The 24,934-nt window shown below is 43.8% G+C and overlaps 2 protein-coding genes across 13 annotated transcripts in view; one reads left to right on the top strand and one right to left on the bottom strand.

Moving 5' to 3' along the window:
• Nucleotides 1-11,388, bottom strand: part of MPHOSPH9 (M-phase phosphoprotein 9) — a 67,053-nt gene extending 55,665 nt beyond the window's left edge. For 5 of the 10 annotated variants that reach the window (XM_032310657.1, XM_032310656.1, XM_032310662.1 and 2 more), the window contains exons 1-3: nt 11,234-11,388; nt 8,587-8,851; nt 4,911-5,064 (exon numbers count right to left, since the gene is read on the bottom strand). In XM_032310657.1, coding sequence (XP_032166548.1) covers nt 4,911-5,064; nt 8,587-8,693 — 261 coding nt within the window. In that variant the 5' untranslated portion in view covers nt 8,694-8,851; nt 11,234-11,388. Of the gene's footprint in view, nt 1-4,910; nt 5,065-8,586; nt 8,852-11,233 lie in introns of those variants that run through there. The other 5 variants (XM_032310660.1, XM_032310658.1, XM_032310659.1 and 2 more) reach the window with 5 other exon arrangements.
• A 185-nt stretch (nt 11,389-11,573) lies between these two features.
• On the top strand, nt 11,574-24,363 carry C13H12orf65 (chromosome 13 C12orf65 homolog). Of its 3 annotated transcripts, XM_032310688.1 has the most exons (4): nt 11,574-11,688; nt 20,723-21,259; nt 21,649-21,960; nt 23,754-24,363. In XM_032310688.1, the coding sequence occupies exons 3-4, from the start codon at nt 21,679-21,681 to the stop codon at nt 23,970-23,972; spliced, it is 501 nt and encodes a 166-aa protein (XP_032166579.1). In that variant the 5' UTR covers nt 11,574-11,688; nt 20,723-21,259; nt 21,649-21,678; the 3' UTR covers nt 23,973-24,363. The 3 variants fall into 3 exon arrangements, with proteins under 3 accessions (XP_032166579.1, XP_032166578.1, XP_032166580.1); XM_032310687.1 differs by lacking the exon at nt 20,723-21,259; XM_032310689.1 differs by lacking the exons at nt 11,574-11,688; nt 20,723-21,259 and adding an exon at nt 17,094-17,370.
• Nucleotides 24,364-24,934: the final 571 nt, after the last annotated feature.

The raw sequence follows: 24,934 nt of genomic DNA on the forward strand, positions 1-24,934 counted from the left end.
CTAGATTTAATGCAAAAATAGAAAGGCACAGGCATGGTCACCCCTCTCTTATGTAACCTGCAGTCTGGGTAAATCTGAAGGTCTGGGTAAATCTTGTTTTTCACATGGCATCTTAATTTGACGTCACCAGCTCTCATTTCTGATTCCCACGCCTTAAGACAAGAAATAATTTGGTATAGTGGGATTTAAACCCCTAATTTACTTGTTATTTAAGTGTAAAACAAAAACAAAAGAACGCTTTTCAAGTCAGATACTGAAGTGTCATCTCTACAGCTGAGAGAGGAATGAGAAACTCCCTCTGAAAACCCACGGAACTGGGGAACTAGCCCTCCCTTCTGTCACTGTCAGGTCCTGACCCCTCGGACTCTCAAGCAGTCAGTGCTCTGACAACCAGACTGCAAAAGCAGGAAAGGGGGCAAGGAGACGTTCAGCGGCTAAATTCAGTGTCGAGGCTGGCATCCTTTCAGTAACAGACTCTTGGCAATAATACACACTAAGTAGCTACCATGAAAAAGAACTTCCCTTACAAACCATTCCGTTATCTTTCCATTCCTGTACTCCTTACAGGGCCGAGAGATCCGGGCCCCGCGCACCTCCCAACTTCATCCCACCCCTCTCGACCCCCACTCAGTAACTACCAGCCTCACTGGCCTCTCTTTTTCCTGAACCTGCCAAAACGGTCTTCCACCTCAAAAGCTTTGTCCTCACTGCACCCTCTACCTGGAAAGCTCTCTCTCCAGCTCTTATCACGGCTTCTGCCCCTTCCTGCAATTATAGCTTAACTTCTCGAAGACAGTTGCCCAAACCATCCCATAGTTGCTCCTTTCTAAATGTCATCCTGTGCATTGCCTTCGTAGCCTTTAGCACAGACAGCATCCCGTTTGTTCACTCTGTTAACTCATCATTAAGCACGTAGGACGCAGGGCCAAGGAAAGAGTGGGCACTCGGATATACAGTCTGAGTGAGTGTATGAAAATGGGAACTTCAGGGCCGCCTGGCTGGCTCAGTCAGTGGAACATGCAACTCTTGATCTCAGGGTCATGAGCTTGAGCCCCACGTTGGGGTAGAGTTTACTTTAAAAAAAATATGTATGTGAATTTCAAGCTCACTTTTCCTTGGTATTACAGACTACACATTCTAGAGGCCCTTCAGATTAAAGCCAGTTCAGTAACCACAACAGAGCAGAATTAAATTGAAAGATACAGAACAGTATTAACGCAAAGGAAATAAAAACTCTCAGGATTGGGAAAGGAAATTTTTGAACAGAAAGAGAATGGTACTGATAGGAAGTATTAATTCTAAATCAACTAACTTCAGGATAAGGTAGGTTACATCAAATTCAGTTCCTTATCTTCTCCACTTATCTACAACACGAAGTATCTTAGTCAAAACAAAAATCAGGCAATAGCTTTTTTTATTAAGTTATACAAACTTAAATACTTCAGGAGTTATTTTAACCTGACAAAGTTATTAGTCACACAGAACTAAATTACAACAATGATAGAATTACATACATAACAACGATAACAAAAAAACAAAAACAAAAACAAAAAATGGCTTCATATTATGTGACACAATGTTAATCACATCCTAATTAATATTTTCTTATTTAAGATATGAATGAATGGAGCTTACTAAGGATATAAATTGGTGGAGATTTTGTTCTTCCTAGTCAGATTTTATATTTAAATTTTCAATAAACATATTTAAGAACATTATAAATGCAGCAAATAATATTATTCACATATTATTAGGACTATGATTCATGTCTAACTAAAATTATTTATGTGACCTGCATTTTACACACATTGGAGGACATGGGCGTCTAATTAAAACTATCCCTTGCACAAAGCTTTTGATGCTATTAGCCTGAAAGGGGTTTCTATAGTCTCGCCTTGTAAATATCCCAATGACTTTGACATCCTAGGCCTAATTTCCAACTCTCCACTAACAACCTGAGTGGTCCTCAATAAGTAAATTTCATTTGTGCTTCTTATGAATTTCTAAAATGGGAAGAGTAATAGCGCATAGGTGGCTGGGAAAATTAAATTTTAAATTCAAATATGATGCCATGTGAAGCAGTGATCTCAATGGAAGAACTGTATTTTGAAAAGCTGTGAGGCCATGGCTGTCACAAAGATAGTAAGGGTGCTACCAGCACTCAGTGGGTCCAGGGACACACATCACAGGATGGTCCCCAACAAGGAAAAACTGTCCTGGGTCCATTTTATATTATAAAAATACCAAATATTTTGCTTAGCTCTCAAATCAACAAATCGTCCAGGAATGCCACTACGAAGATGTTAAGTTCGTTTCAGAACTTGATCAGAAGTTGGTCACCGTTTCAGAAAATCATGTCACCAAATGAAGTGCTGGGTCATCAGTACAACACAGTTGGATCAGTCCGTGTCTATCACTGCTGCTTCACAGTGAGTCTACGTGTCAACCCCAGATTGTGCTCCACTACATCTTCTGATGGGAGTGTGCTGGGCACTTACATACTGAAAAACCTGTTTTCAGATTATAAGTAACTTTGATTCCTCCTCTTTATCACGATTAAGAGGATGACTGTTTTTACGGTAGGTACAGGCAGATGTATTTGTGAAATGCATTTCAGGATAATATAAGTTGATGTCACTTTAAAAATTGTCAAGTGTGAACTGTCAAATGTAAAATGCAAACTAGTAAATTAATGGTAAAATTATAAAATAAGGGCTTTGGGTCTAATAAGGTTGAGTGCTATGGACAAAAGGTACCTAGTATACTGCTTGGCAAATAGACACTCAATAAATGGTACTTAAAATAACTATTATCATATAACCATTACTCTTACATATATAATCAGTAGCACTAAATCGTGAAAATGCAAAAATAATGACTTAAGACAAATTAGCTAATAATGTGCTTTAAAATTTTACCATCAGAGAAATATTAGCAACAGTAAGCATTTAAGAATATATTAAAGTAATTCTACATAAATGTGTTAAACATTATTTTCCATTAATCAAAATACATAATCTTCTCAAGTTTAAGGAATGATAAACCTCAGAATTCCAGAAAAGAGGTTTTAGGAAGAAATTCTAAAGAAATTAGACCTCCAGAGCTCTGAGCTCCATGGAAGGTTTTAAGTTTTGCTTTAATAACATAGATGAATCCCTTACCAATGGTAGAAATCAGACAAATGTTACTATTCCAAAAAAAGATGAAAATATGAAATTCAGGGGAAAGAATCAGGAATAAGACTTGCACAATCCTTACCCCTCCCATTCTTCCTAAAATGCTACACACTAAAATATCAGAGGATTGTGTTTTTGTATGCTACAAAACACATTAATAAATTGGAGAGATTTTACTGAAATGACCAGAAGGATACTTCATATTCTGCCAAAGTAAGAAATATCTTAAGAAATGATTCACTAGGGGTGCCTGGGTGGCTCAGTGGGTTAAAGCCTCTGCCTTCGGCTCAGGACATGATCTCAGGATCCTGGGATCGAGCCCCGCATCAGGCTCTCTGCTCAGTAGGGAGCCTGCTTCTCTCTCTCTCTCTCTCTGCCTGCCTCTCTGCCTACTTGTGATCTCTGTCTGTCAAATAAATAAATAAAATCTTTAAAAAAAAAAAAAAAAGATTCACTAAACAATTACATGTCTACATTATAAAAATTAAGTAGCCAATTAATATTAAATATAAAATAATAATGTTATATCAGAGATGAAGGGAAAGGAAAAGAAACTGGCTCAAATGCCAAGGTGTCAAGTAGCACGTTGGTATGTTGCCTTATAAAAATCTGTATCTTAAATTCACAAATACATTCTGATTCCAGGACGCCGATTTCAAAGTATTAAAAGTAATGATTTCTAGTTAAACATGAATTTGCCAGAAGAGCAATACCTTATTTTTTTTAAAAAACATGTTAACTCAGGTTCATAAGCTAATGAATAAGTATATTAAAGTAAATATTTCAAAAAATATTCCATTTTTAATTGTATCATTTTACAAGTTTCTTGCATTAGCATATACTGACTATTATATGGAAAAAACAAAAATTACAAAAACTTAAAACTCAATTTTTCCTGAAGTTTGCAATAATAGTCATTTTTATAATATGGATAATGAATACAAATAATTACTTAAGGGTGGCTGCTTCTGAATCCTTAAACCAGGTATTTTTTCATTCCACTTATTATACATTTTGAAAATAACATAAGTAATAGTTTGTATGATAAACATTTTTTAAAATTAAATAAATTTAATAAATAAAATCCACTGTTCCCTAAATAAAGAATTTAATAAAAATGTTTTATACATTTCTATAAAGCATTACCAAATCCAGCCTGTGAAAAATCTAACCTGGGCATAATTCTGTGAAACAAAATTTATATATATGTATTCTTTTAACTGCTAAATTTTCATATCACAATTTAACCTATGGGCCAAAGAAAGAAACAATTCTGAAAAATCAATATAATTCAACATATCACAACTAAATGTGATAAAGCATAACTAAAAATAAGTCTTAATTTATGACTGGAGCATTCAAAATATTTCAAAGAGCATTTAGGCTTTTTTTTTCAAAATGGTAACAATTTTGTATGACTTACTTAAAACATTAGAATTATTAACAATAGTAATAATTTTGGAATTCTCACTTCTCTGAACAAAGCTAATATTTTAGTTGACATTTAAAATATAAATTAGTGTGGCTAATCACTAATATTTGTTCAAACATATTCTTGATCATCTTTTCCATATTGTTTGATATTGTTCCCCAATTACTATATTTGACCATTTCACTCTAGCAGTAAGAACCACTCTCTTTAGTATATAAATTTCTAATAATGTAGAGTTCAGTAGAGGCACATTTACAAATATATTTTTTCTAAAATTCCACAAATAAAACAAAACTAGATACCTCACAGTTTTTCCAAAGTTCCGAATCAGTCCTTCCACTGTTTTGTAGCTCTTGCATTAAAGAGGTTAGGACTTCAACTGTACCTTGAATTACGGATGGTCTGGTCTTCCCTGAGAAAGAGGATACCCCATTTGTACTAAGGTGGGGACTACTTCTGTTGAAACATAAATAATTCAAATGGTTTTCTTCATTCTACCAAAGTGTTGAATAATTCAGCAGTTCAAGTTTAGCAGAGCAGTACAAAACCACTGACATTTAATCCTTCTTAATGGCACCTCGTTTGTTGAAAATCTGATCACGTTTGTCCACAAAAGGAAAAATAGCAGTAAAGAGACAGCACTTTTTTTTTTTTTTAAAGAATCCAACAGAAAGACCATCTCCAGAAGTGGGAGAACACTCCAAAGCACCAGCAGAAAATAAAAGTTTCTGCTGTACGATAAGAAAAAGGTCCAGCTTTCTCCAATCTAAATCATTCCGGAGGATTATTTTCCTCTACTGTAAGTACAGCCCTTTTTCTGTAGTGGGGTTTCTTTCTCCACTGCCCAGAATTGCAGTCAAGTCTTGTTAATTGGATCCCCCTAATTTGGTGTGATAAGCTGATGCTTATCTTTGCACCATCTTTGAATAAAAGTTGTGCCAAGCAAATTAGCAGCAAATATTCAGCATTCATTTAGCCCTATTCACTGTGTAAAATACCACTGATTCTTTCCAGGAGGACTGCTTTCCCAAACTTGAGAGGAAGTTATTTCAGATTTGCTTTATAAAAACACAAAGCATAATTAAGGACAATAAACTATGTTTAAATTCCAGTCTAAGAGGTCATTTTCATTTATTTATTGATACCCTATATTGTTTCACAAAGAGTTCATTAAAACACACACACACACACACACACACACACACACACACACACAAAACACAACACTGACGAAAATAACAGAAAAACAGTAACAAGGAGAATCAAGGAGTAATAAAAACTCCGGGGAAAGAACATACATGTTGTCCATAAGGGGTTACACGGTTGTGTAATCAAGTCTAAATTTGACCGATTTAACTGCTAGTCATAATGAAAAGGGAGACAAGGTCAGTTACATAATCTTCATTAAAAGGGCACATTTAGGGGGTACCGGGCTGGCTCGGTCAGTGGAGCACGTGACTCTTGATCTTGGGGTGGTGAGTTCGAGCCCCATGTTGGGAGTAGAGATAAGATTTTTTTAAAAATTTTAAATAAAATCTTAAAAAATGAAAGGGGAAGGCACATGTAGGCTTCTCCAGGCAGATTATGTTCTAAAAGGGATTTCTTCCTAGGGGTCACCAAGTGCTGCAGGAAACGAACTTTCAGTGCGTGGGTACAAATTGTGAAGACAGCCATCTCCCCGGACCATTTCCCACACACATTCCCCGCCTTTCACCTCGCTTTCTCATCTTCTATGTTCTTACAAGCTGCCTTAAATTCCTCCCAAGAAAGGCAGAGAATGAACAAACTTTTTAAAGAATTAGTGTATTTATTATACAGTCTCTTCAAGATCTTGTGTGTTAAAAGACCTTTGACCCTTTACCAATAGGCCCCAGACAGCTGTGTTTTTGCTTCATTGTACATGCTTGTTATAGCTGGGCTCCTCTCTAGTGGGCTTTGTCTCTTGGCTGTTTTTAGGCTATTAGAAATTTAGAAATCAAATAACCACGTTTGTCAGATTATTTACAAAATGAGAGCAAGCTGGCTCTGATTAAAAACAAACCAAACACTGGAAAGTTTAAAAAGAAAATGCATAAAATGCATTGTTGGAGAGTATCTATTTTTGTCCACTCACTCAGGGTCTGTTTTTTTTGCTTACTTCCTAGTATTCAACTTTAATTCCTACTTCCCAGATTGGTAAGGTAGTTCTGAAATATTAAACATTACTTGCACTGTTATTTTAAAAATGTAGAAAAACAATATTTAGGCAACTAAATTTTAAAGCCATGCTTGTAATCTACCAGAAATTTTAAAACAGTGTAAAAGGGGACACCTGGGTGGCTCAGTCATTAAGTGTCTACCTTCAGCTCACGTCATGATCCCAGGGTCCTGGGATTGAGTACAGCATCTGGCTCCCTGCTCGGTGGGAAGCCTGCTTCCCCCTCTCCCTCTGCCCCTCCCCCCTGCTCATACTCTGTCAAATAAATAAATAAAATATTTTTTTTTAAATGATGCTTTGGGGTGCCTGGGTGGCTCAGTGGGCTAAGCCTCTGTCTTCGGCTCAGGTCATGATCTCGGGGTCCTGGGATCGAGCCCCGTATCAGGCTCTCTGCTAGGTGGGGAGCCTGCTTCCCCCTTTCTCTGCCTCCTGCTTTGCCTACTTGTGATATCTCTCTCTCTGAGTCAAATAAATAAAAATCTTTAAATAAATAAATAAATAAATAAAAATAATTATGCTTTGGGGCACCTGGGTGGCTCAGTCATTAAGTGTCTGCCTTCAGCTCAGGTCATGATCTCAGGGTCCTGGTATAGAGCCCTACATCGGGGCCCCTGCTTGGCAGAGAGTCTGCTTCTCCCTCTCCCCCTGCTTGCACCCTTCTCTCTCGCTAATTAATAAATAAAATCTTACCAAAAAAAGGGAAAACAAGTAGTTTTTCACAATGATCCCCATGCAAAAGTACATTATCTGTGGAAGATATAAAAGAGAAGGGCTGAAACTATTTTTTTCCCCAAAGATTTTATTTATTTATTTGACACAGACAGCAGGAGAGGGAACACAAGCAGAGGGAGTGGGAGAGGGAGAAGCAGGCTTCCAGCTGAGCAGGGAACCCAAGGCAGGGCTCCATCCCGACCTGAGCTGAAGGCAGACACTTAACAACTAAACCACCCAGACGCCCCTGAAACTATTCTTTTTTTTTTCTTTTTCCTCTCAAAGATTTTATTTATTGGGGCGCCCGGGTGGCTCAGTGGGTTAAAGCCTCTGCCTTCGGCTCAGGTCATGATCCCAGGGTCCTGGGATCGAGCCCCCATAGGGCTCGATGCTCAGCAGGGAGCCTGCTTCCTCCTCTCTCTGCCTGCCCTTCTGCCAACTTGTGACTCTGCTTCCGTCAAATAAATGAATAAAATCTTTAAAAAAAATTTTCTTTTAATTTTTTTAAAAATATAAATTTTTTTAAGTTTTTTTTTTTTAAGATTTTATTTATTTACTTGAGAGAGAGACAGTGAGAGAGCATGAACGAGGAGAAGGTCAGAGGGAGAAGCAGACTCCCCATGGAGCTGGGAGTCCGATGCGGGACTCGATCCCGGGACTCCAGGATCATGACCTGAGCCGAAGGCAGTCATCCAACCAACTGAGCCACCCAGGCGTCCCAAAATTTTTTTAAGTTTTTATTTGTTTATTTATTTGACAGAGAATGAGAGAGAGTTGAGCATAAGAGGGGGAAGCTCAGAGGGAGAAGAAGACTCCCCACTGAGCAGGGTGCCTGATGCCACTGCAGGATCCTGACTCAGGAAGACAATTGATCAAGATACTGAGCCACCCAGGCGCCCCCCTGAAACTATTCTTAACTAATCCCTGACAGCTCCTGATAGAGGGCTGTCATTGTTATTTAAATGCAAACAAATAAGTATATGATACTACTTGGATAAACTATGCAAATAAACTTATTTTGATTTGTTGTTACATTTTTTTTTTTTTAAATCTATCTATCCCATTCTTACCTATTAGTATTTAAGTTCAGTCCAAAAGACTGGGGAGAACTTTTTATATCAGATTCTACAGAAGATGAAGGTTTTCGTAAAGGTTTCACCAAATCAAAATCTTCCATATTGTACAGAAATCGTTATACTCTCTTATTTGAAAATGCAGGTTCTTTCAGTGTTTGAAGAAACTGAATCCGAGTCATCTTCAGATGCTTCATCGTCTACAGGCATTTTCAGTTGCTAACATTCAGAACTGTGAAATATCCTAAGCTCCCAAGAGAGTCTGAAAATGAATGGAGGAAAAAATACTATAAAAAGCCACTAAACCTAGCAACTGTCTTTTCACTACTTTGGAAACCTTGATCCTTTTATACATGTCTACATTAAGAACAGCAACAGCATTTATAATAAAATGCAGAAACGACCGATGTGTCCAACAACTGATGAATAAACAAATGTTATATATATATATATACACGTAATGGAGTCTTTCTCAGCCATAAAAAGGTATAAAATACTGATACATACTATAATGTGGATAAACACTGAAGTATTAGGTTCAAGTAAAAGAAGCTCAGTAAAAGATCACCTAGTGTGTGATTCCATTTATGTGGAAAATCTAGAAGAGCAAATCTCTTGAGACAGAAAGTAGATTTATGACTGCCAGAAGGTGGGGGAAGGAGACAATGGTACTGACCAAAAATGGGTATGGAGTGTCTTTTTGGGATGATGAAAAGTTCCAGAAATACATAGTTGCACAACCTGTCTGTAAATATACAAAAAACCTGTGACTTGTACACTTTAAAAGAATGTATTTTATATTATGTGAATTATCGCTCAAAAAAAGGGTGATTTGGCAAAAGCTGCATTCTTCTTTTGCAGGTAGTATTTCAGAATTTTATGTGTTTAATAAGATTCTAAACACAATTCTACTATGTAACAATTGAACACTTACATGCTTTGTTCATTTGTTTAATAAGTTCTACTAAAGGATCCATACTTGTTAATTTATACTTTGAACAGGTAAATTGGAACTACTTAGTATTTAATTTGGTATTAAACCCAGCCAATTCAATGGTTGTTTCTCCACTGGCTAGAAGGTAGGAGTGGTAGAAATGCACTTTAAGCTACCATAGCCTTTACTACTCTATGCATTTATTACTTGTTTAAAAACAAACTATTTGCCAGGTCAACTAAAAATAACTGCTTAAGTGATGCAGGTTAACCGATGCTAGGTGTACAGAGACAAATTAGCTATAACAAATCAAACACCATGCTTCCTTCTTAGGGAATTCATGTTCTTGTGTGTGGTTTTTGTTTTTTGGGTTTTTTTTTAAGTGAAGGAGCAAGAGAAGAATAATTTTAAAAAAAAAATCTATGCTGCTTACAAGACAGAAAGCCTAGGGAGTGCAAAGGGAGGAAAATTATCTACCATTGATTCCACTAGGTTCCCACTTTCTAGGCCTGGTTTATAAAGCAGAACCCGAAAAAACAGCAGCTCTTAAAGGAACCATTTCCACGGGGAGAAAGGTTATGTGAAAGCCAAGGGTAACAGGACTACCTCAATGGATTTCTCCCCAGGGGCTCAGCCCATTGCCAACCACAAACGGGGTATTGAAAAAGTCGGGGGTTGCACCTTCCACCCGGCAACGAAAACAGCTGGATTCAAATCACCTGCTCTTCTACCAGGAAAATACAAGCTCCCCAGGGATAGGGATCTGCAACCCCATCCAGTATCTCCGCCTGCCGAGGTAATCCCGGATGCAGAAGATGCAGATGAAAAACCACTTGGGATGCAAAGATGCTTCTCCGGGGGTGAGGGGGTGGGGGCGTGAGGGGAGGGAATGAAGGAAGGCGGGGAGAACGCCCCGACCTGAATGCAAAATTAAACATAAAACACACACACACACACACACAAAACAAAACTCGAAGGACAATGGATATAAGCACAGAGCCATGTTTATATTTGCCGGTAACGAAATGTCACGCTCTTGGTCCCCAAGACCCCTAGTAAAAAAGAAAGAGGGGAAGGAAAAAAAAAAAAAAAAAAAACGACCAGCTCGGGGGCTGCTGATCCTATAAAAGTTAACCCGGCGCTGGGCTTTGCCGGGAGCCTGAGCGGGGAAGGAAGAGGATTCCCGAGGTTTTGAGGCCAGACCCGGACCACCTCGCCCTCGCAGTCAGCCCGCAACTGCTGATGGTGGCTCTCGGGTCAAAGTGGGACCGGTAGGGAGAACCACCGAACGCAGCCGCCGCAACTGGAGGCAGCAAAAGGCGGAAAGAAAACCCGCCACTCCAGCAACTACCATCGCGATTCCCAAAGCACACCAAGGAAGATAAGGAAGATCTCCAAAAAAAAGAAGAAAGAAGAAAAGAGAGAGAATTAGAAGAAAAATCCCACAAGCCCCCCGCCCCTGGGGAAGAAGCGCTCTGCGATTGGGCCGCGCAGGTGTCACTCAAGGGCACTGAGTCTAGAAAAGGCACACGGCCGCGGGCCAAGCCCCCACACACCGGAGGGATGCGGCGGGGGTTGCGTCGTCTGGTCGTCGCCCTCCCCCGCCCTGAATCCACCACCAGACTTGGCGTTCTGCTAAGGCCTTGTCTTTCAGAACTCGTGCCCATACCCCCGCGGCCGAAGGCTCCCCGCAGGCGGGCGACCGCTTACCTGGCCGCTGCTCCCACAGCCGATGTCAGGGTCGGACGAGCGGCCTCTCGCGACCGTTAAACTCGAGGGAGCGTGCGCGCGCCCGGCACCTTGCTCGCGATTGGCTGTTTGTAAGGGGGCGGAGACGGCCGATCCCCGACGCGCGCCTTGGTCGCCCCTTTCCTGCCCGCCCCTCTCGCCAAGGAGGGAGGTCAGACGCCTGGGAACTGGAAGGGGGCGGGGCTTCTGTCAAATCCTCTGGTCTGATTGGTTCTCTAGGAACCTACAGAAGCCACGTGAAAAAAAGCCTCCGCTTATCGCATGCGCAGTTGGTAAGAATGAGCCTGGGGCAAGAGAGGGAAGCCGCGACGAGAGTACTGCGCGTGCGCAAACCTAAGAGTGCGCCTGCGATCCACCTTCTGCTTTGGTTCGGTTGCTCTAGAACGCTGCGGGTGGGAGGCCAAGCCTGAGGCCAGGTAAGCGTCCGTGGAGAAGCCGGTCGCCCCTGCGGTTGCCCACGGATGTCAAAGACTATGGAGAGAGGACTGGGAGCTGGGACGCCTGACTATCCCAGCTTGCGACCCTGAGCGGTGCAGCCCATAGACCTGATGGCCCGCTGGCGGTGGGGTGCAGCAGGCCCAGACGCCGCGCTAAGTTTTCTCTGCACCTGGTTTACCCTAGGCTGCTGGGGGTCGGCCCTGGGGTTCTGCAAGGACTGGGATGGGGCGGGGGAGGGGGTGCGGAGCACAGCCCAGCGGCCTGGAGAAAACAGTTGCCCTGAGGCCCAAGAAGAAATGGACGGTCTTCGTTTACGTTGTTCCCGCAGAGCTTTATGGAGCTCTCAGCACGCAGCGGGCGGTTTTAGGCCGGCACAGGGTAGGCGTCAGGACCTTTGGAAGGACCGCAGAGAATTCGTGTCCCTCCCTGGGAGCCCCAGGCCATCTCATTCTGTTGGTTCTCTGCACATTCTTAAGACTAGTTGACCTTTTTCTTTCTTTTTTTAAAGATTTATTTCTTAGAGAGAGTGAGAAAGAGGATGGGAGGGAGGGACAGAGGGAGAAGCAGACTCCCCGCTGAGCAGACACATCCTCCCCCCGCCCCCATGCCGAGCCCGATCCCCGGACTCTGGGATCATGACCTGAGCGGAAGGCAGACCCTTAACCCTTAACCCACTGAGCCACCCAGGCGCCCAAGAATAGTTGACCTTTAAAGCCAACTCTTAGATTGCCCTCCAGGGGTCCTGGGCTCAAAGTAAAGGAATTTCACTGGACCTGTCATGTGGACAGGTCCACATTGGCAGGAATGACAGATCTGCGAGGCGTTCCATCTCCTCTGAGCCTCCTAACAACTACGTCTCAAACAGTAAAAATTCAGTCCATATCCAAACCCCCATCTGTGTATGGAAGATTTCAAGCTTAAATTTAATCCACACCCCGCCCCACCGTGTGAGTCCCATCAGTCAGTAGTATGCTCATACCTAACCAACATCAAACAGATTTTAAGTACATATGGTTCTGATTTCACTGACCATGTTTCAAGCCCACCAAAAAAAAAAAAAAAAAAACTTTTATTACTAATTTCATTTGGTCACAAAACTGTTATTTGAGACATCATAGATCTTTTACACTTGGAAGAACTGAGAAGTGTGAATTACAGAGACATCGTCAAGCAGACAGAGTTGTGTTTCCTCACAAGAAGAATATTAACCCCTACATCCCCTACATCGAGTACTAGCAATTATTTCCTAACCACGGAAGAGGCAGAAGATGTTCACTTTTGCGTACAAAATCAGATGGGTTCTGTTCGGTTTGAGCATGTAGGTTTCTGGGTTTTTGTTCTTGTGTGGTTTTAGGTAACTTTTTAATCTATTAATGTCTTAATAAGCCAATGTATTCAGTAGTGGTATTCTGGCTAACCAAGTTACCTTGTTAATGAACTGATGTGGTGAAGTATTTTGGTAAGGTTGCTCACACCATATTTCTTAGGTTAAGCTCTTTGGAAGGGTCATAATTTTTAAAAACTCAATGGAAATTGCCTTTGCCTCATTGGACTAAAGAGAAAAAGCTTTATAAACAGCTAAAAGGGTAGTTTTTAAAATCCATAGACGTTATTTCTGAATATAGAAAACAAGTAGGAGGCTTCAGAAATTCCAGTAAATGTATTAAGTACAATAGCTGTTCATCTAATCTAAACCTACCTTCCATCCTGGGGATTTTGCACTACTTGTATGCAAACTGACACCACTATTTTATGGTCTTTATGATGGTATGGTTACTATGGTTTTCTTTATTATAAATTAAATTGCTCACAGATCTCTTTCACCTTGAAGGCTTCAAACTGACTTTTGAGTGGAGATCGTTCACACTGATGGGGATAAGACCACACGGGGCAGTGATAATGACTGATAATGGCTTGCCACATTTGGTGAACTGTTTTTCATTTGGGGGACCAGTTCTCCACATCAGGGAGGAAAAAAAAAAAAACAGGAACTCTAAAACTAAAACTTGAAATATATGGCTTAATCATTAAACATGAAATCATCAGATGTATATTACAATATAAATTTTGTCATCTTTCTTGTCCTTCATGATTTTTCTTACTATAAAGATCTTTAAAGATTCTTTACTCTAAAGATCTCCATGTTTAAACAGGACTTGCCTGGACATGGTTTACTGTTCCGTGTGAGCCTGTTGGGAGAGTCAAACTGTATTCTTGGCATCATAATTATCTCCTTGGGACCTGATTTCATAGACCACAATTATGACCTCACCAAATAGCACGTCTTTGGTAATTTCATGGTTTTCAAGTACTTCTTAAATTGGACCCTTCCTGGGGCGTCTGGGTGGCTCAGTGGGTTAAGCCTCCGCTTTTGGCTTAGTTCGTGGTCCCAGGGTCCTGGGATCCAGCCCCGCATCGGGCTCTCTGCTCAGCAGGGAGCCTGCTTCCCCCTCTCCCTCTGCCTGCCTCTCTGCCTACTTGTGCTCTTTATCTCTGTGTCAAATAAATGAATAAAATTTTTAAAATAATATGTATATATATATTTAAAAGCCTATGACATAATCAGTTTCAGATTATGTTTATGGGATGAGACCACAATTTATGTGGTGTGTTAGTCAAAGGCTCTTCAGCTTTATAGTTTAGCGATTCAGAGTTCCCCTCAGGGCTTTATGTTTGTGGAGACATGTACGTTTTTCTTCTCACCCTGGGTGGTATTACCTCCACTTTACAGATGAGGAAACGTGGCCAGAGTTGCACAGTGAATACGTCATGAAGCCAAGACAGTGACTACAGAGCAGTGTGGCCTTTCAGGGACAAAAAAAAAAAAAAATTCCAGAAGAGAAAGTTGAGGAAAATGAGCTAACACTTTTAAGAAGGTGGGTAAGGACAGATCTAGAGATACTATGAAAGGTAAAGCTAGAAGGATAAGGTTAGTATAAAAAATAGAATATCTAGGTATCGAGTTTTTTGTTGTTTTCTTTTTGTTTTTTTTTTTTTATTTGACAGAGATCACAAGTAGGCAGAGAGGCAGGCAGGGCGGGGGGGGGGGGGGGGGGGGGGAAGCAGGCTCCCTGCTGAGCAGAGAGCCCAATGGGCTCTCGGTCCCAGGACCTTGAGATCATGACCTGAACCAAAGGCAGAGGCTTTAACCCACTGAGCAACCCAGGCCCCCCCAAAATAGAATATCTAACATTCTTCCAAGACTTCCTGAGATAATCCCTTTTCTTCATTTGTGTCAAATATGAAGCATTTGGGTCCTAAACAAAAGTAAGGTATCATTCATGACAATAGAGGCATTCGAGAAGTTAAGGACACGTAGATTGTTATTACTGCTGCTTTTTTATGTGTTTCTGTTTTATTTTAACAGTGTAGTTGATAAAATTATAAAGTTCCTGTTAGATGCTGTAAATAGAAGAAAGTCACAGCAATGCACACAAATAGGACAGGTGTAATTCTCTGTGGGTTCAGAGTTTTCTGGATTAAAAAAAAAAAAAAGCAACGCTGAATGGGGTGTTAGTGTTGTATGAATAGAAAGCTTTTTTTCTTTATCTACTTCATTAGTTGTCTCTTGAACTCTGCAGCAGGGAGCCTGTTAAATTGAGAGCAGACCCAGAGCAGTCTCCAGTGTGGCATTTCCTGCTCAATCTATGATGTTTGTCTGATCGGAGAAATAATTCTCTGCCAGCACTTCCTGTGAGTGAAAGGTGCTTTATCTTCAGAGCAAAACCCCATGCTCAGGAAGGCACTTGGTTAGTTTCAGGCCTGAGCCGTAGCCCCTGGGGGTTCCTTTCAGGGGTGCTTTGAGCCCCCAGGAGGACTGCAGACCAACCAGAACAGGAGGATGAGCTACATGGAGCCGGGAAGCGGCTGCTTTGTCTTAACTCCCAATTTGCAGGGGGCAAGCTCCAAAACATACTATGAAACATGGATTCTGGGGGCATCTGGGTGGCTCGGTCAGTGATGCGTCTGCCTTCGGCTCAAGTCAGGATCTCAGGGTCCTGGGATCGAGTCCCATATCAGGCTTCTTCTTTGGCAGGGAGCCTGCTCCCCCTGCATGTGTTCACTCACTCTCAAATTTTAAAAAAAAATCTTTTTTAAAAAGTGTTTATTTTAAAATAAATGAATAAAAAAATATGGATCATGCTTAAGCATTTCTCAGAAAATCTTTCTCCCACTTAGCTTCTGGTGCCATCAGCTGGCCATTTTGTCTTTTTTCAAGCTGCACCAGTGCACATCATGATGCCTGTCTTGAGTTCAGGGTTTGGTCCTGCCCCATTGAGGAGGTCATTGTTTTGAGACCTGTCCCTTTCTCTCCTATTGTGGGAGGGAAAACAGGACCGAGACCAAGCAGGTAATCACTCCATAATTCTGGCCTCCAGCTGCTGCTGTTTTTTTTGTTTTTTTTTTTTTAATTTTACTTATTTATTCAACAGAGAGAGAACACAAGTAAGCAGAGCGGCAGGCAAAGGGAGAAGGAAAGGAGGAGCCCGATGCGGGGCTCGATCCCAGGACCCTGGGACATGACCTGAGCTGAAGGCAGATGCTTAACCGACTGAGCCACCCAGGCGCCCCTGGCCTCAGCTCCTTAAAGAGAAGAAACAACCCTTTTGAAAGGTCTGTCCCGGCAGCTGAAGAACTTGCTAGTAGTTCCTACATTCTAGGACAAGGTTTCTCAGACTTTGGGATGCATCTCCGAGTCACTTGGGGACCCTCATAAAAGGCAGGCTCTCATGTAGACAGTCTGGGGTCAGGCCTGAGAGTCTGCATTCCTCATGAGCTCCCAGGTGGGGCTGTTTTTGCTGCTCTCTGAATGAGGAACAAGATTCTGGGGCTACATGGTCTGATACGGCAGCATTGAAGACACCCCACATTTTGAAGACTTCATATAAGAAATAAAATGCAATACTTTTCATAAAATGCATGTTGAAGTAACATTTTGGATATACTGGGTTAATATATTAAAATGAATATTTTATTATTTGTAAATATATATTTATAAGTTTATAAATAAATATTTTTAAAGATTTATTGATTTATTGTTAAAGATTTTATTTATTCACTTGACAGAGAACATAAGCAGGGGGAGCAGCAGGGGGAGAGGGAGAAGCGGGCTCCCCACTGAGCAGAGAACCTGCTGCCAGACTCGATCCCAGGAGTCTGGGATCATGACCTGAGCCGAGGGCAGATGCTTAGCTGACTGAGCCACCCAGGCACCCCATCATTGGTTCTTTTTACTGTTTTATTTTTCAGAGATTTTTAAATTTTGTTAAATACCTTCCAGACCCAGTGTAGAGCCCAACTTGGGCTTGAACTCACAACCCTGAGATCAAGACCAGAGCTGAGATCAAGAGTCAGACATTTAACCGACTGAGCCACCCCGCACCCCTAAAGATTTTATTTTTCCCTGCACCCCACATGGGGCTTGATCTGCACCCAAGATCCAAGAGTCACGTGCTCCACCAACCAGCTAGCCACCCCTCTTCGTACTGTTTTTAAGATGACTGCTAGAAAATTTAGAATTTCACACATGGCCTACATTACGTTCATACCGGACAGGACTGTTCTAGAACACTAATGTAACAGAAACGTTATCAGTGTCTTTTTTCAGATGACCTCATTTCTCAATCCCCCTGTGACCATTTCACCTTCTGTTAGCTCAGGTCAGTATTGGTATCATTCTTTCCTGTAATGTTTGCTGTTCCCATTAATTTCCTTCCCACTTTCCTCCCTCTTTGCCATCGTTGTTCAGGGGCTCCCATCCAGTCGTCCGGTGGTTCTAAGAGCCACCATTGAGGCAAGCACCTTTTGCTCAAAGCTTTTGGCTGTGGCACTCCTGGAGGCAAGAGCCTCACCTGGGAGCCGGTTAGGAATGCGGAGTCTCCGGCCCCACCCAGACCCGTTGGAACGGGCCCCCCAGGGGGTTTGCTCATGAAAATGTGTTCAGTGAGAGCTTCCGCACCCATCTTCCTAAAGCAGCCCCATTTCAGTTCACCTCCACATCTGTTCCCTTGGTGGGATTTGATGAAGTTTCTACAAGGCTGAGCTAACCATGCAAGCGGTGGCTCAGAGAAGCTCGCTCTCTCTCTTTCTCAAAAAGAAAAAAAAAATAGTTAAGCAGTGAATTTGGGGCATCCAGAAGGTGAGTCCAGAGATTGAAATCCTAGGACTTCCTGCAAACAGATTGAGATAACCTCCCCTCTCACAGAGATCCATGACCGAGCCCCTCCCCCATCTCGGGAGCGTTAGAGCTGCTGGGGAAGGGAGCCTTACCTTGCTGGTCTACTGTAACACCTGTCTGCCGCAGTCACGGGCCACGTTCCAGACCTCAGCATGCAGGGATCCCTGCAGCCGGGCGTCTTCCTAGGCGTGGGCTGACTGGCGGGGGGCCTGAGGAGGGAACATGCAGTGGCCGGCTCCAACTCCAGAAAGGGGGCACGAGCCCTCCAAGTGACTTAGGGGCCCTGGAGGTTGGAGAACCTCTGCTCTGTAGCCTGTTCTCCAACCCAGCTATTGGCATGGATCATATTTGGGGGCATCTTTTTTTTTTTCCTTTAAGATTTTATTTATTTGACAAAGATCACAAGTAGGCAGAGAGGCAGGGAGAGAGCGGGAAGCAGGTGCCCCGCTGAGCAGAGAGCCTGATGCGGGACTTGATCCCAGGACCCTGAGATCATGACCTGAGCGGAAGACAGAGGCTTAATCCACTGAGCCACCCAGGCACCCCTGGCGTCATCTTTAATTTTTATGCCACAGGCTCCTTGGCACCCCGAGGCCCAGGCCTGGCACACAGCAGATGTTGAAAATACTGATTGAACAAATCAGCATTCCCTTTTGGAAAATTCTAACACCCTGTCATCTCTGACTTGACCCAATGGGAAGGAAGGGGGACAATGAGAGGTTTTAAGCCAAACTGCAGTCAGGCTGTTGAGCACAGACGGGTCCTCAGAGGAAAAGCAGGGCCGAGGGGAAGCGAGGGTGCAGAGCCAGCACCAAATCGAGGCACACGCTTAACAGGCAGGAAACGGGGCACACTGTCGTGACTCCCAGCGTCCCCTTACCCACACCTCTTACCACCATTTTTCTGTTGCTCTTTTTTTAATGTCACGATGAGCTCTGATTTGAGCTGCTTTTATTGTCCCCCGAAGACTTTTGAGTTAGCTCTGTGGGTATCACAAAACCTGAAACCCAGTCTGTGTTCCCTGGGCTTTGGGGAAGTGGAACCATGGGTGCGCTGGTCATTTTTAGCAGTCGTTGGAGGAGAGCCAAAGCTCCCAGAGATACAAAAAGTACTGCGAATCGCCCGATTGGCTGTTGGAATTAGCTGTTAAACAAAGCAGCCAGTAACTGAACACCGGGGACCTTCTTAAACTCCATTTGGGTGGGAGGCCTTCCAGGGTGCGTGTCAGCCCCAAACTAGGCCAGCAAGGTAGAGAGTTGAAACAGCGGGCCAGGGACAAAGCAGCTGATAAAAGCGTTCTCCTCTCCGCCCTTTGTCTGGGAGTTTCGCCTGTCTCAGACTCACTTCCTTTCTTTGTGGCCGCACTCTATTCCAGTGCTGTCCTGCCTGGTCAGATTTACTAACTAGCGGAAGAGAAACCCCACGGGAGGCCCCCGGCTTGCGTTCCATAATGAATCCGATCCAGGGACTCGATGCTGTCTGGTACACAAAGAAATCTTGTTGTATGGATTGAAAAGCAGAAATAAGGGAAGGGACATTTCGGACATCGACTCGGGTCTCATTCACTTAATCGTTTACAGGGGAGCGGATTCTTTGTTGCAGTGATTTCAGAAAAGTGCTGGTGTTTATCATTTATCTTTTCCCTGAGCGTACTTCCGAAAGACTTCACACAATAAACAAAACCAGTTTTCTAACGTGCCCCTTTCCCTGGCATGCTCGGTTTCAAAATCTAGCCCGTCACAGCCGCCGCCGAGCATCTTCCTGACACCACATTAATTGCCCGACCCCCAGGATGGACACGCATCCTGAATGCCATACTTTTCGGAGAGAAGTTACAAGTTTAGACCATCACGTCCTTGTCACAGGACTGAAAATTAGTATTGGCATCAGGCTTGAAAAGTACATTTCATTATACTTACTTTCCATAGAGAGAGAGGTTAAGAATACGGTACTGTCGTTCTAAAGATGGCCAGGATCCTCTCAGGACCAGCTGAACTGATTACTCGGAGAGATAACCCATAAAATAACAGAAATGTACATATTTACAAGGCAGCAGTGCCCACTAGCCTGCGTCTGCGGTCAGTATCCTCAAACCTTGTTAGAGACCAGCATGGGCTCCGAGACGTAAGCAGCCAGAACTGACAGCGGGGGTGTGTGTGTGTGTGTGTGTGAGCCTAGCGCAAACCTGCTGAAATTCTTTGGTGCATGATTAAGCTACTTTTGGTTTAGGGCGCTGGCTCAGGTATACACCACTTCCTACCTAGGTTAGAGTCCCCTGGCCCTCAGCTAGAACTTACAAGGTTTCACATGGTAAAAGCAGCTATTTAGAACCTCAAAGAGAGCATTTGTTAGAAAGGACAGTCCATCTGTTTTTAGCACCTGCATCATCCTGGATCAAGGAGCAGGAAGCAAGTGGCACGTTCCTCATTCTGTGGTCCACCCGAGCGACAGGAATTTTGCTAAAAATCAGTCTTATGCCTTCAAAGGGATTCAACAAAAGCTCTTTCCAGATTATTTTTCCCCCCTCTGATCCTTAAGCCTGTGCAGGACAGGCAGAAAAGGGCTTGTTCACCCATTTTCCCGGTAAGAAGACAGGCCCACGCTGTGACTTGTCCCTGTTGGCAAGGGGAGGCGACCCATCTTTGAAAGGAGCTAACACACCTGTCAGCGCGCTCTGCCTTCCTCCCCTGGAAGAAAGCAAAGGCCCATGGGACGCACCGTGCCCCGGAAGCTATCACTCTCTACACCATTCACTAGTCAGCGAAGACATTCCAGCCTTCTGCTACGTCTGGAGTCGCTGTTTAAGTCTGATTAAATCCTGCTTTCTCTTCTAGCCTCTTCTGTCTGACTAGACTCTAAGCTCCACGAAGACAGAGGCTCGCTCTCTCCCACCTCGCGTCACTCGTGTCGCGTGGCATGTCGAACCACGCAGGCACCCTCATAAAAATCAGTTGAAAAATCCAAACGTTCCAGGGATGAGTACCACTTGGATCACGTTACTGGCAGTGCGTCGGAGGGAACAGATGTTCCCATTCAAATCCACGAAACTGGAAACATGAGAAAACAACAATCATGACATTGATTGATAGTGATATTTACTGTGTCAGACCGCGTCAGCTCAGCTAGAAGACAGACGTGCATACGGTCGTCTTTACATTTGGATTTCAAAGATTCTCAAATGCCTAAATAACGTCGCTGAACTCGGATCCTAATTCTTGCTTGATACGCTGTTCAGTGTTTCTTTATCGAATTACATCCCTGTTCTTTTGAATGTCACGCTCAAGACCTCTCCTTCCGAGAAGGCAGTGCCTCTGGGGCTTCCAAGATATTTTCAGTTTGAAAAAATTTATCAGGGGCGCCCGGGTGGCTCGGTCAGTTAAGGGTCTGCCTTCGGCTCAGGTCTCGATGCTGGGATCTTGGGATCGAGTCCTGTGTCAGGCTCCCTGCTCAGCAGGAAGTCTGCTTCTCCCTCTCCCTCTGCTGCTCCCCCTGCTTGTGCTCTTTCTGTCAAATAATAAAATCTTAAAAAAAAAAGAAAACATTTATGAGCTGGGAGGGCACATACAGCGAGGACCCTGGGAGATGGCCCGAGGCTGCAGAAGGCTGTGCCTTGCCATCTCCACTAACTTCCTAAACACCCCACAGGATGGATGGGTGGTCCTCGCTTGAGCGGGTTGATGAAATGTTGTCCTAGAACCTTTAGGGTAATCCTGGGAGCAGATGCATCTTCCTGAAAGGCTGTCTGTATTTGTTCCTCCAGCTCCGGCAGCGAACAGGCAGAGCCTTCTGCATGAGGCCCTTGGCTTGCGTTCACTGGGCCACAGCCCTGGCCAGAATATGGCCAGTGCCAGGGGGCCCCAGGCCTTGGGAGAAGCAGGCGCTGCTCGCGCCGACAGCAGCAGTCACTGTGGTGCAGGTGGCAGGCAAAAAGGACCGCCCCGCTCTGCCTCCCCTGGAGGAGAGGGACCTTGAGGAGCAGTTCGTGAAAGGGCACGGCCCAGGGGGCCAGGCCACCAACAAAACCAGCAACTGTGTGGTGCTGAGGCACGTCCCCTCCGGCATCGTCGTCAAGGTAGATATCCCCGCTTTGGTCCCCTCTTTGGTCAACGTCCATGACTCCTGTCCTTCTCGGAGTGCGGTAACCCAGGCAGAGCAGGTCCAGCCCTCAGGATAAAAACGCGACGCATGGCTGCCCGGAGGCGCCATCCTTCCTTACCTCAAAACCAATCTCTGAGGGGCAAATGGGTGGCTCAGTGGGTTAAGCCTCTGCCTTTTGCCCAGGTCTGGTCTCAGTGTCCTGGGATCGAGCCCCGTATCAGACTCTGCTCAGCAGGGAGTCTGCTTCCCCCTCTCTCTCTGCCTGCCTCTCTGCCTACTTGTGATCTCTGTCAAATAAGTAAATAAAATCTTAAAAAAAAAAAATCTCTGATCAGAGTATACCCAGCTCTCAACACACCCCAGACCCCTAGGAATACTGGAATGCTCTCTCCCGTCTCCTGATTAGTAGTGGCCCCCACTGCCTCTCAGTACAACTAACTGCTAGTCTGTTCTGAGTCGCCAGAGAGCCCCGAGAAGAGACAGCAAGGTGGGCTTTCCACATACCAGAGACGGGGTAGGCCGTGGTTGGCACAGCTCCGCACACAGTCGTCATCCTCCTTGAGCCCTCATGCCTTGTCTTCCTCAAGGTACAGCTGTGGAATCAGGCACAGAGAGGTTAAGTCACTTGCCCAAGATCCTACAGCTGCGGGCTTCAGCCCAGACCAAGCCCAAAGTCTGTGCTCGTGACAACTGTTCTTCACTGCCAAGTTTTTTGAGCCAGGAGCCTATCAGTTAAAACCTCAACCACTTTTGTCTTCCTCCTTGAGAAAAAGCGTCATTCATGAGCAACCCAGAGAATTCTGAAACCTGATGGGATTTTTGTGTAACTCTTATAAACTCCCTGCAGATTTGCTTTCAGTACTTTTCTCCAAAAGGCACTCGCCCTCAATAACTCAGGGATGACATGATCAACAGTGTGGTTGACTCATAACAGATGCTGTCTCCCTCCCTCAGTCAGAATTGTACGTTTATAAATGGCGCAGAGGGCTTATTACCTGGGCCACACGCTAGATGTATCAGTTGATATTTTCAAAATTGTCTGGGAACTTTATGTTACCTGAAGGCTATCTCTGCTTCCAACCAAAGCAACACTTTTTTTCTTTTTTTCTTTTTTAAGATTTTATTTATTTCACAGAGATCACAAGTACGCAGAGAGGCAGGCAGAGAGAGAGAGGAGGAAGCAGGCTCCCTGCTGAGCAAAGAGCCCGATGCGGGGCTCAATCCCAGGACCCTGAGATCATGATCTGAGCGGAAGGCAGAGGCTTAACCCACTGAGCCACCCAGGCGCCCCAAAGCAACACTCTTAATTATAAAACCATCACCAAGAAAGTCACATACAGCTGAGCGGCTGGGACAAGGTGAAGGCTAGGAAGAGGCAGGAAGGAAGGCGTATGGTCTTCCTTCTGTCACGGACTCACTGAGATTTTTTTATTTTTAATTTTTTTAAAGATTTTATTTATTTGATAGAGAAAGATCACAAGTAGGCAAAGAGGCAGGCAGAGAGAGAGGAGGAAGCAGGCTCCCTGCTGAGCAGAGAGCCCGATGCGGGGCGCGATCCCAGGACCCTGAGATCATGACCTGAGCCGAAGGCAGAGGCTTTAACCCACTGAGCCACCCAGGCGCCCATGGACTCACTGGGATTCTTGATGGAGTAGACTTGCCTCTTGGGCCCATCCCCATCTGTGGAGCGACTAGGTCAAATTCCACAATTTCTGAGGTCCCGCCCAGAACAAACTTTTTGACATTACAAAATATCATTTCTTACAGTGCCATCAGACAAGATCGGTCGATCAGAACAGAAAGCTCGCTCGGAAAATCCTCCAAGAGAAACTGGATATTTTCTACAATGGGGAAAACAGTCTTGTTTACAAGGAAAAACAGGAGGCGGAGAGGAAAAAGCAAGAGAGGAAAAAAAGAGCAAAGGAAACCCTAGAGAAAAAGAAGCTGCTGAAAGAACTCTGGGAAGCAAGTAGAAATGTCCACTGAGAAAGAACCGAAGATGCTTTTCTGTTGTTTGTTTTTGTTCTTAAGACTTCCATCCAGCGTGAGGCTTGAACTCACAACCCCGATCCCGAGATCAAGAGTCACACGCTCTTCAGGTACCGCTGAAAAAAATCACAGATTCTAACTAAAGAACCTGCAGATGGCGGGGGCATCTGGGTTGCTCAGTCACTTAAGCATCCGACTGTTGACCTAAGCTCAGGTCATGATCTCAAGGTCGTGGGATCAAGCCCTGCATCGGGCTCCATGCTGGGCTGGGAACCTGCTAAGAGTCTCCCTCCGTCTCCGTCTGTGCCCACACTCCCTCTCCCGCCCCGCTCATGCTTGCACACTCCGTCTCTCTAATAAACTAAATAAAATAAAATAAAAAATAAAAGAACCTGCCAGATGTTTCCGAGGAATAATGGTGGGGAGTTCCATCCATCTCAAGCATTACTCTAGGATTTCTGTATTTCTGACAGACTTAACATTTTTAAATCAAAATTTTTTAAATGGTGGACTAAACTGTGATGAATAGAGACACACATTTGGAGAGTTAGACTATAAAGAGACACACAGAAAAGACATTGCTGTAAAAGGACAGCGGCTATTTTTTTGTGGGGCGGAAAGGGGTCATCATGATAGGACACCCAGAGGGGCTGTGGATGGCTGACAAAGTTCTTTCTGGACCTTGGGGGGGGTAGTTATAAAGATGTCACTGTATTTTTTTAAACTGTGTATTTGTGTGATTGTCTTGTTTTATTATCAAAGGTTAAAAATAAACCTTTTTGAAAAAAGCATTAATATTAGTAAGTTCCATTCTTTTAATTAAAAAATTATTTTTAAGATTTTATTTATTTATGACAGAGATAGCAAGAGAGGGAACACAAGCAAGGAGAGCTGGAGAGGGAGAAGCAGGCTCCCCACTAAGTAGGGAGCCTAATATGGGGCTCCATCCCAGGACCCTG

The sequence above is a fragment of the Mustela erminea genome, chromosome 13 (assembly GCF_009829155.1).
Source record: "Mustela erminea isolate mMusErm1 chromosome 13, mMusErm1.Pri, whole genome shotgun sequence".
Classification (NCBI taxonomy): Eukaryota; Metazoa; Chordata; class Mammalia; order Carnivora; family Mustelidae; genus Mustela; species Mustela erminea.

Bases quoted from the DNA above. Each gene is read 5' to 3' on its own strand.
- C13H12orf65 (XM_032310688.1), top strand. From the start codon at position 21,679: ATGAGGCCCTTGGCTTGCGTTCACTGGGCCACAGCCCTGGCCAGAATA. The intron at 21,961-23,753 runs GTAGATATCCCC...CATTTCTTACAG, and splicing joins CCTCCGGCATCGTCGTCAAG to TGCCATCAGACAAGATCGGT.